Source organism: Geotrypetes seraphini, chromosome 11 (assembly GCF_902459505.1).
Source record: "Geotrypetes seraphini chromosome 11, aGeoSer1.1, whole genome shotgun sequence".
Lineage (NCBI taxonomy): Eukaryota > Metazoa > Chordata > Amphibia > Gymnophiona > Dermophiidae > Geotrypetes > Geotrypetes seraphini.
Genome location: NC_047094.1, coordinates 139,302,024 through 139,314,119, shown reverse-complemented (window position 1 = coordinate 139,314,119; position 12,096 = coordinate 139,302,024). Strand labels below are relative to the sequence as shown.

The following is a 12,096-nucleotide window of genomic DNA, read 5'->3' as shown; positions in this document are numbered from 1 at the left end:
TCTGGATGAGAGAATAGCATCCATCCTTCAGGTCCAGCTTAAGGAGCAGTTACAACACTTGCTCCCGGCTCTGCTGACTCCGAGCCTTTCAGTGTCGGTACCTACTGAGCATTCGGTGCCGATCGTCGAACAGTCTGTTTTGTCGGCATCGACGTTGTCGGCACCGCAAAAATCTGTTTCTATGCCTGTTCTCTCGGCGGAACCGAAGTCTCTTCGACGCACTGCTTACTCGACTTCGGAGCCGGTGCCGTTCTCTGACACCCGTACTGCTGTACAGTCACCCGGTACAGTGTCCATGAGGTCTGGTAAATCGGTACGCAAAACCAAGCATACCGAACCTTCTACCCCACTTTCTCAGGGCCGTCTGTCATCGGTACGGGACCCTGATTTGTGGGATGATTCTGATGACCCCCTCGGTACCAATGCAGATTATTCCTCGGAGGAGGATGTTACATCGGTGCAGGATCCTGCTGGTAAGCCAGAGCACTCGTCCTTCACCAAGTTTCTTAAGGAGATGTCGGACACCCTTTCCATCCCTCTAGAGTCTGACTCTAAAAAATCCAAAGCATTTCTTGATGCTTTGGATTTTGACCAGCCTCCGAAAGAATTTTTAAAGTTACCCCTCCATGACATCTTGAGGGAAACTTTTTACAAAAATTTAGAAACTCCTCTCACCGTTCCAGGAGCCCCTAGGAAGCTGGAATCGCTTTACAAGGTGATTCCTATTCCAGGGTTTGACAAACCCCAGCTGCCCCATGAATCTCTGCTGGTAGAGTCCACCCTCAAAAAATCGGCAGGCTCTAGTGTATATGCCTCTGTCCCTCCTGGCAGAGAGGGCAAGGCCATGGATAAATTTGGTAAAAGACTTTACCAAAATGCAATGCTGGCCAACCGTTCAGGTAATTATGCGTTTCACTTCTCTTTTTACCTGAAACATTTGATTCAGCAAGTCTCTTCTTTTCAAAAGTATCTTCCTGACCGTAAGCTTCCTGCATTCCAACAATGCACTTCCAGTCTCCTACAACTCAGGAAGTTCATGGTCCGGTCCATCTATGATACTTTTGAACTCACATCCCGAGCCACGGCTATGTCTGTAGCGATGAGACGATTGGCATGGCTCCGAGTCTCCGACCTTGATGTGAACCACCAGGACCGCCTTGCCAATGCTCCCTGCCTGGGTGATGAGCTCTTTGGAGAATCTATGGATACCACCACTCAAAAGCTCTCTGCCCATGAGACGAGGTGGGATACTTTGCTAAAAAATAAAAAGAAGCCTCCTCCTCCTCGTCCATTTAGACAGCAGCCATCATATCAGAGGCGGTTTTCTGCTCGGCCAGTTCAGCCTCAACCTCCACAACCTCGGAGGCAGCGGCAACAGCACCAACAAGCACGTCAGCAACAGCCGCCTACCATAAAGCCTGTCACTCAGACTAAGCCGACTCAGCCCTTTTGACTCCCTTCTCCTGGGCATTGCCAGTCTCCCTCCCTCCTGTCCTCTTCCACAGCCCATAGGAGGTCGATTAACCATTTTTCACTCTCGATGGGAGGTAATCACCACCGACCAGTGGGTGCTCTCGATCATAGCCCATGGCTACTCCCTCAATTTTCAGACTCCCCCGCCGTTAGGCCTGCCAAAAGAGTCTGCTTCCAACAAGTCTCAGTCCCTCCTTCTCGCTCAAGAGGTTCAATCCCTCCTTCTTCTCAATGCCATCGAAGAAGTTCCTCAAGATCAGCGAGGTCAGGGTTTTTACTCCCGGTACTTTCTAGTTCCCAAAAAGACCGGAGACCTCAGACCCATCTTAGATCTCAGAGATCTCAACAAATGTTTGGTCAAGGAGAAGTTCAAAATGCTCTCTCTTGCCACCCTCTACCCTCTTCTCGCTCAGGGCGACTGGCTATGCTCCCTCGATCTCAAAGAGGCTTACACACATATTCCTATCCATCTGACGTCCAGGCAATATCTGCGCTTTCTCATCAATCAACATCATTATCAATACAAAGTGCTACCTTTCGGCCTGGCCTCCTCTCCCAGGGTATTCACCAAATGTCTGATTGTGGTAGTGGCCTATCTCCGCTCTCACAACTTTCAAGTCTTCCCTTATCTGGACGACTGGTTGATCAAAGCTCATTCCCCTCAGGCGGTTCTGCTTGCCACCAATCAGACCATTCACTTCCTTCGACTATTAGGGTTCGAAATCAATCTACCCAAGTCTCACCTCATTCCGACCCAGCGACTTCAATTTATTGGAGCCGTTCTGGACACTGTTCTGATGAGGGCGTTTCTTCCATCCAACCGCCTTCACGCCATCCTCCATCTCTGTCAGCAGGTGTTTCAACAGATTACCATTTCTGCGAATCACATGATGGTGCTATTGGGGCACATGGCTTCGACAGTACATGTCACACCCTTCGCACGTCTCCACCTGCGTACTCCTCAATGGACCTTAGCGAACCAATGGTCCCAAGCGACGGATCCTTGTTCACAACACATATCTGTGACCTCGTCTTTTCGACAGTCGCTTCTTTGGTGGTTGACATCTTCAAATCTATCCAGAGGTCTGCTGTTCCATCTACCTCCTCATCAACTAGTCATCACCACAGATTCCTCCCCCTACGCCTGGGGAGCTCACTTGAACGAATTCCAAACTCAGGGATTTTGGACTGCCCAGGAAAAGAAACACCACATCAATTTCCTGGAACTCCGAGCGATGTTCTATGCCCTCAAGGCGTTTCAACATCTTCTCTTTCCTCAAGTACTACTCATTTGCACAGACAATCAAGTTGCAATGTACTACATCAACAAACAGGGAGGAACGGGCTCTCGCCTGTTGTGTCAGGAAGCACAACGGATTTGGTCTTGGGCGACAGCTCGTCACTTATTCCTGAAGGCTGTCTACATTCAAGGGGAACAGAATTCCTTAGCGGACAATCTCGGCAGAATTCTCCAACCTCACGAATGGACTCTCGATCCCTCGACTCTTCAGTCCATTTTCGCTCAATGGGGCACTCCTCAAGTGGACCTTTTTGCAGCTCCCCACAACCATCAGCTGCCCCTGTTTTGCTCCAGACTCTACTCTCCTCACCGTCTGGCGCCTGATGCATTTCTCCTGGATTGGACCAGTCTCTTCCTATATGCTTTTCCCCCTCTACCGCTCATGCTGCGAACACTGTTCAAGCTCAAGAGGGAACAAGCCACCATGATTCTCATCGCTCCACGGTGGCCCAGGCAACATTGTTTCTCCCTTCTACTTCAACTCAGTTCCAGGGAACCCATACCTCTTCCACTGTTTCCTTCTCTGCTTTCTCAGCATCAGCAGACCCTACTGCATCCCAACCTACAGTCTCTGCACCTGACAGCTTGGTATCTCTCGGGCTGACTTCGGCTCACTCACTTCTTTCTCAGCCTGTCCGCTCTATCATTGATGTTTCCAGGAAACCGGCCACGCTCCAATGTTATCAACAGAAGTGGTCTCGGTTTTCTTCCTGGTGCCTCTTACATCACCATGATCCCATGTCTCTAGCAGTGGGACTGGTGTTGGACTATCTTCTTTCCTTGTCTGACTCTGGTCTTAAATCTACTTCTATCAGAGTTCACCTTAGTGCCATTGCTGCCTTTCATGAGCCAATTCATGGAAAACCCCTCTCGGCTCATCCTTTGGTTTCTCGGTTCATGAGGGGCCTTTTCAATGTGAAACCACCTCTCAAGCCTCCTCCTGTGGTCTGGGATCTCAATGTGGTTCTTTCTGCTTTAATGAAGCCTCCTTTTGAACCTTTGGCCACAGCGCATTTCAAATTTCTTACCTGGAAAGTGGTCTTCCTTATAGCTCTCACTTCTGCCAAGAGGGTCAGTGAACTGCATGCACTAGTGGCCGATCCACCTTTCACTGTTTTTCACCATGATAAGGTGGTTCTCCGTACACACCCCAAATTTCTTCCTAAGGTTGTGTCTGACTTTCATCTTAACCAGTCCATAGTCCTGCCTGTATTTTTTCCAAAGCCTCATTCTCATCCAGGTGAACAGGCTTTGCATACCTTGGACTGTAAACATGCTCTGGCTTACTATCTTGAACGTACTAAGCCCCACAGATCATCTCCTCAACTATTTTTGTCCTTTGATCCTAACAAGTTGGGTCATCCTGTATCTAAACGCACTCTCTCCAATTGGCTTGCTGCTTGCGTTTCTTTCTGTTATGCTCAGTCGGGCCTGACACTGGAAGGTTCTGTCATGGGCCACAAAGTTAGAGCTATGGCAGCATCTGTAGCTTTCCTCCGATCTACTTCCATTGAGGAAATCTGCAAGGCTGCTACTTGGTCCTCAGTTCACACTTTTACATCACATTATTGTCTGGATGCATTCTCCAGACGGGATGGACACTTCGGCCAATCTGTTTTACAAAATTTATTTTCCTAATGGCCAACCTTCCCTCCATCCCTCTTTTTGTTAGCTTGGAGGTCACCCATCAGTCAAGAATATGCTACCTGCTTGTCCTGGGATAAAGCACAGTTACTTACCGTAACAGGTGTTATCCAGGGACAGCAGGCAGATATTCTTGCGTCCCTCCCACCTCCCCGGGTTGGCTTCTTAGCTGGCTTATCCTAACTGGGGACCGCGCGCCTCTGTCGGGCGGGAAGGCACTCGCGCGTGCGCGGTGCGGCCTACTAGAACTTTCTAAGTTCTTAGAGTGCAATCACTCTAAAATTGTCCGTACCGGGGCTCCGTCAGTGCCGTCACCCATCAGTCAAGAATATCTGCCTGCTGTCCCTGGATAACACCTGTTACAGTAAGTAACTGTGCTATATACCACTTGTATGTGAGTATTAAGCGGTTTACAAACGAAATACATTAGGCACTTTGAGCTTCACTCTCTGTCCCAAATGGACTCACAGTCTAAACTAAAGCACCTCCGAGAAAAAGACATCTGACATATCTGTTGTTTTGCTTGACGTGACTCTTCATAATTTCTTTGGCTCTTGTTCTTTATAAAGTACCGTATATCTCCTGCTACTTCAACCTACCACAGCCTGTCATTCTTCATTCCTCCCTCAGCTCAGGTGTCACCTGTGTGTTTCGGCTTATTTATGAGAAATGTTAGGTTGCTTACCTGTAATGGAGGTTTTCTGTGGAGAACGGGATCAGCCAGCCACACTTACCCTCTTGTCTTCGTCACATTTGAAACCCTGGACTGGCTCTTTTTTGAAATATGTTTTTATTGATCAGAAAAACAAACAATTCTGCAAAACAGACAGTAGTTATCTCTAGGTAGACATTTTCTGAGCTCTACGGAGCTGGTAAGAACCTAAGAATAGCCTTCATGAGTCAGACCAATGGTCCATCAAGCCCAGTAGCCTGTTCTCACGGCGGCCAATCCAGGTCACTAGTACCTGGCCAAAGTAGAACATTCCATGCTAGTGGCTTCCCCCATGTCTTTCTCAATAACAGACTATGAACTTTTCCTCCAGGAACTTTCTTAAAACCAGCTACGCTATCCGCTATTGTCATTGATGGTGCCACCTAAGTGTGGCTGGCTTATCCCATTGTCTGCAGAGAACCTCTGTTACAAGTAAGCAACTAAATTTCTTTCTACCCTATCTTACTGTTAGATATATGATTTGAAGTCTTTCTGTCTTAAAGTACATAGGAAACTGATTTGTACAATCTCTCCCACAATAACTGATCTCCAGAGCTGTTAATCAATAGATATTAACTATGTTAATTCTACACAATCTGTAACATTTATAATCATTGTAAACCGCATAGAACTTCACGATCCTGCGGTATATAAGCTGTTATTATTATTATTGTAACAACATTGTGTAATTTTCTCCACGCTGCCACTGCTGGTTGTCTCAAGTCATCCTGTACTATGTTCTTTTTTCCTATACCTATAGGAACGTCCAGCTTCTGAGGCCTGGCAAAAACTGAAGAAGTCTCGTGAGTACAAGAACAACAACCAGCTTCGAGAATACCAGTTGGAGGGCATGAATTGGCTTCTGTTTAACTGGTATAACAGGTGAGATCTGTCTGATAGGTAGGCATAAGTTTTGTGGGCAGTAGAAAGGTGACAGTAGACATGATGGGATGAGAGGACTGATGTGAGAAATTAAATTCATGACGTTGGTGAACAAACAGGCTAAAACTTAATTCATAGTGCATAGGAAGTGACAGTGGTAGAACGCAACAAAGCGCTGACATGAGGGATATAAAGAAGGTAATTATTTATTTTTTTTTAGGATTTGCCTAGGCAATGAAGCAGTTACCTTGCAACTGAAAATTGTTCTTTTTTTTTTCCACCACACTTCTATTTTTTCTGTGGTTTAAAAGGCCAAGCTTAGGGACAGGACAAGGAAAATATACACAGGAATTTCTTTTTGAAATTCCTGTGCAATTTTTCTACATGTTGTTTGCAACTGCTGTTAAGCTCTAAATTTTCAAAGGCTACTTACATTACATTACATTAGGGACTTCTATTCCGCCTATACCTTGCAGTTCAAGGCGGATTACAGAAGAGCTAACTGGACATTTCCAGTGAAGTTACAACAGTATTGGTTGGTTTTGTTTTTTTTGTTACAAGGGAGGAGAGGTAGCTGGATTAATTCCGGAAGAACTTGCAAATTGGATATTAAATTGACTGTACGTTACTGTTTGATATAACAAATAGATTACAGTTAGAGTACAAATAAGATTAAGTTACATTTCAGGGATCTGAATACTTGGTTGGTGTTTTGGGGAGGAAGAGATTATTTAAGTGGAGGTTTGGGGGAAGAATTTATCTAGGAGGAGGGGGAAGGGTTGGGTTAAGATATCTGGATAAATTTTTTGAAAAGTAGAGTTTTGATTTCTTTTTGAAAATTTGGTTACATTTCCACAAATGCAAAGTATCTCAAGGCCTGTAAGACATTCACATGATATGAAAATTGCCGCCTACATCATGTTAGCTGTAGGTAAGCAGAGCAAATTTGTGATGTAGTTTCAATTACTGTTGCTTCTAGGGCAAAAAAAGGAAGCAGGTTCCAAAGGAGGGAAGACATTTTGGATTTAGCTCACATCTTTTGGTTATGGTGTCCTCAGAGGGCTTCATTCTTAGCTTGTAGTGCTGCGAGGACTTGAGTGTAGCAGTGATGTAAGTTTAACAAATGGCATGGCCTCCTAAGGTGGATGGCTGAGGTAACAGAATAAGAAAACCACCCATGTGGGCAGCAGCAGTATGGGAATCACTTCTCTGACGGATGGGGGGTCTGGCTAGTATTAGAGGGATACTGTTAGAATTGCCTTGATAGACTCTCTTTAGGCGACATTGTTTAGCCATATACGGAAGAGTTGTTATGTTGGTTGTACTTTTGCTATTGTCTGGTATAATAGTCTATCCTGTCACCATAAGAAGTTCCTTGACAGAACCTGTTCTTTTCAGGCTGCCAAACTGAATATATGGCTCGGTAAAATGATGTTAGAAGCTTCTTCTTATTTAGATTTTAGGAAACTGCTAAAGACTCAATTATTTAATAAGTTCTCTTTTAATTATGCTTTTTTTATCTCTTCGCATTTTTATCTCCATGGTCTACGTTTTACTCTGACGCATTTTGAAATGTTTGCATTGTCTCCTTGTTATAGTTATCAGGATACTTTTTATGGAATTGTATGTATTGTTTTCTGTGCTGTGAGCCGCTTAGAACCTCCCCGGTATGGCGGCAGATAAATAAATTATTCTTCTTCTTGTATTTTGCTTCATATGGTTCAATAAAGTTTATAAATTTTTTTAAAAAAGAGAGAGAATCGCATCTCTGTGACAGCGGCAGAAATACTACCTCTATCTGCACAGAAGAGAGACCACAAAAATTATATGAAGGGTTACAACAAAACAAATTGTGATATAATGCTGGAAGATGAGCCCCTCAGGTTGGAAAGCACTCAACGAGCTACTGAGGAAGACCTGAAGACATTCAAAGTAAAGTCAACATTTGCAAGCAGGACATGGAACATAGGAAGCAAGGGAAGCTGAGGGTTATCAAGAATGAAATGAAATGTGTACAACTCGAATTGAAATGGATTAACATGACACACTTTCAGTCTGAGGAACACATGGTATACAGTGCCAAAAATGAGGAAGAAGCTTGCAACAACTGTAGTGAAATCCAATGCAGTACCACCGCCTCTGACTTGGCTACCTGCGACAGGTCAGGCAGCCTGGTTAGTGATTGCAGGGTGGGAGGGAATTGAGATGCTAGAAAGATTCTTGTACTTTGGGGGAGGGGGGTTTACTATGATGTTACCCATCGATAAGAATCGGGTATTTCCATATTATTTTTCAGCTCAAAGTTCTGGACTTATAGTCAACTATATATGGTAATTTTGTGACAGAAATTGTAAGTAAGTCTTTAGAAGAGGGCATTGTACCTTGGTTTTTTGGGTTTTTTTTTGAGAGAGCCTCTTTTACCTCTTCTGAAGGTGAAATATTAGACGTATCTTTGCCAAATAATTATCACCTAGTTTCATCAGTTACATTCTGACTAAAGGACTGGAGAATATTGTTTTGACTATTGACCAAAATCTCATGGATGAAAATCATTTTGGCTTTAGGCTAAAGTATAACACTGAAACACTTAGTTTCTGCTTTAGGTACAGTGAAACTTGATTTTGAGCGTAGTCTACAGTATTTATGGTAACTGTTAATATACCTGCTGCTTTCAATACTATTATCTACAAGATCCAAATTGATAAACTTGAGAGTTGGTTTTAAAATCTTTTTTGGGATTTGCATTCTTGTCAGATTAGGATCAGTGTTAGTGTTTCATCTTGGACCCCGACTGACTCAAGTCCAACTGGGATCCGCACTTTCTGCCATGACCCCAATTTGCAAATTATTTTCTAGTTTAAGATTACATTATAAATTTTATGCTGATGATTTGCAATTCTTTTTTTTTTTTATCATTAAATGTTTATTGAAAATTTTTGAAATATAAAACAGAAATGTGGATATCAATGACATCATGAATACAAAACAGCAATAAAATCAGGGAACAATCAAGAGAACAAGAAAGCACAGGAAGCAAAACCCCCAGTACAACAATAGGCATGATACCCACCCTCAAACAGAACCCCACATCCCCTCCCCAAACCTCAAACCCTTAAACACACCAAGGAGTGACCTCCTGTTGTTTTTTCAGGAGTGCACCCCTATCAACAGCACCCCTCCCCTCCCCCCACCCACATGGGTAAGCTGATTTGCAATTTTTTTTCGCAGTTGACACAACCATTAAAGATGCTTTAACACACTTAGCACACGTTATAGATAGCAGCTAATAAATAGATTTCAACTTAATGTTGCTAAAACTCGTTTTATAGCACAAACCAAATCTGTTGTCCTTCTAGTTCTTTGCTAGATTGATGTTCAATACTGATTATTTTTGAACTTCGGTATGATGGATTCCTCTCTATCCTGAGGTCATTTAAAGAATGTCATTAAAAAACTGCCTTTTTAAGCGGCATCTACTTTGCAGAATGTAGGATTTACTGATTCTAATTTTTGTACAATTTTGTAGAGTTTTATTCTTCTACATTTTGACTACTGCAATTTATTGCTTCTATCATATTTCCTGAAATCTTTACAAAGAAGAAACTAGAAGACCTGAATTACATTACATTGGTGTCTTCTATCCCGCCAGTACCTTTCAGTTCTAGGTGGTTTACAACAAGATTTGGCCTGGGCATTCCCAGGGAGATTACAAGATTAATAGATATAGTATGCGTCGGGATTTGGGGAGGCTTGATCAGGTTTACCCTAGGGGAGAGGAGGGATAGGGGAGAAATAATTGAGGTTGTTGAGTGGCAGACTTAGGAGTAATTCAAACTATAAAGAGCGGATCTGCAGACTTAGGAGTAATGTCAGGAAATTATTTTTCATGGAGAGGGTGGTTGATGCCTGGAAGAGGTAGAAACAAAAATAGTGACGGAATTCAAAAAGGTATGGAATAAACATGGAGGATCTATTAGAATATGGTGTAAAAACACAATTTAAATGGCTGTATGTGTGTTTGATATGTCAAGTGGTGCTTGTCAGACTAGCTGTCGCTGCCATTCAGCATTTTTAGTTGGCATTACTTATGTCAGCGAAGGCCTTTGGGAAATTATATCAATCTGACTCTGGCATGGGAATGCAGATAGACCCTGAGGGCAGGGAAACTGTTTTAAGTTTTAAGTTAATGCCCGCTAAATTATCCCCCACAACTAATACATCTATTCCAATTAACATCTTCCCTATCACAACTGCCTTACTGGGAGCTGAAATTTTGAACTATTTGACTTGACACTATGGTCAAAAACTAAATCTCAAAATTAGGAGCTAATATATAAATTGCTTGTGTTGAATGTCAACATTTTCAAAATCTCTCCACAAGACTGTTAATTCTAAAAGGACTTAAATAAATCTATAGCATATTTTTACATTTATAAGTGCTCAGTCACCAACCAGCTATGGTTGCATAGAGGGACCATCATCGCACTCTGAGAGTCCCTCTACCTGCCCTCCTAAACTAAGCTGTTATAATTGTTGTATTTCTTGAAAAATAATAAATAAAACTTATCTGTTGTAAACGCTGTTTTCTTGTAAGGGCAGAAGCTTGGCAAAAAGTAGTGTCCCAAATGAATCTATCCCGCTACAGTGTTGTAAAGAAACCTTTAAAACTCCGACTTCAATAAACTAAAGGCCTCCCTTTGACTTGAGTTTTGCCGAAGGCGTCATCAGGAAGGGGGGCATTCAGCGGCCGTAAGGTTCATTGAAACTCCGAGAGGAACAGCAGAAAGGGCTTTTTGCCAAGCTTCTGCCCTTACAAGAAAACAGCGTTTACAACAGATAAGTTTTATTTATTATTTTTCAAGAAATACAACAATTATAACAGCTTAGTTTAGGAGGGCAGGTAGAGGGACTCTCAGAGTGCGATGATGGTCCCTCTATGCAACCATAGCTGGTTGGTGATTGAGCACTTATAAATGTTAAAATATGCTATAGATTTATTTAAGTCCTTTTAGAATTAACAGTCTTGTGGAGAGATTTTGAAAATATTGACACTATGGTACCTATTTTCCTACTATTGGAAACTGGCAGCTCTGTGGGCTTTAAATATTGTATTTGTGGTTGTAGGAATCTTTTAACTATAAACCACTTTGAACAAATAATGGAATGACTTTTGGTGCAGGCAGTGGATAAATCTTAAAATAAAAATAATCTTTTCTCTCTGATTTTAACAGAAAGAACTGCATCCTGGCTGATGAAATGGGATTGGGGAAAACAATCCAGTCCATCACGTTTTTGTCTGAGATCTTCCTTATGGGGATCCGTGGCCCTTTTCTGATCATTGCCCCACTCTCTACCATCACCAACTGGGAAAGGGAGTTCCGAACATGGACGCAAATGAATGCTGTGGTGTATCATGGCAGTCAGATCAGCAGGCAGATGATCCAGCAGTATGAGATGTTCTATAGAGATAAACAGGTGATTTTAGCATCTTTGCAGGAAAATGAAAGAGTGCATAATTGCTGTAAATCTCAAGGGGCCTCATTGACTAAACTTTTTTCTCAAAGCTAGATGATTAGTGAATGAGGCATTTGAACTTCATTTCAAGCACATATATGTGTCATGAAATATCACACAATAGAATTAAGAAAAGCCACAAAACTACATGGCAAAGGAGGAGAGCAGGAAGGGTAACAATGACGGTCAAGAGCATGAAGTCTGGGAAAATCAAAAAGTAAAAGGTAAGACAGATGAGAAACGAGGAGACTGCAGAGGTTCAACACTTGAAGACTTGACAGCTAAGTATGTGTACTCCTTCCGAGACTTTTCTCTTCAATAATTAGCATCTCTGAGCTGGATATTCAACCTGCCTTCTTTCAGATATCCAAGGCAGCGCCATTTCCTGGCACTGAATATCAAAGCATATGCAGCAAGATTCGGGTGAACTGCATGAAAATGGGACTCTGCTCTGGACTGCCTACAAAATAGCCAAATCTGACTTGTGTGTTAACTGTGTTATGTGCTGTTGATTTATGCCGGACAAGGGATTTAAGGGAAAGAGGACATGTATACCGCCTTTTTATGGCTT

The 12,096-nt window shown here is 42.8% G+C and overlaps 1 protein-coding gene across 6 annotated transcripts in view; it reads left to right on the top strand.

The window, feature by feature from the left end:
• CHD6 (chromodomain helicase DNA binding protein 6) overlaps nucleotides 1-12,096 on the top strand; it is a 218,304-nt gene that overhangs the window by 73,837 nt on the left and 132,371 nt on the right. For all 6 annotated transcript variants that reach the window (XM_033962937.1, XM_033962936.1, XM_033962934.1 and 3 more), the window contains 2 exons: nucleotides 5,890-6,011; nucleotides 11,243-11,486. In XM_033962937.1, the coding sequence (XP_033818828.1) occupies nucleotides 5,890-6,011; nucleotides 11,243-11,486 (366 nt within the window). The remainder of the gene's footprint in view (nucleotides 1-5,889; nucleotides 6,012-11,242; nucleotides 11,487-12,096) is intronic.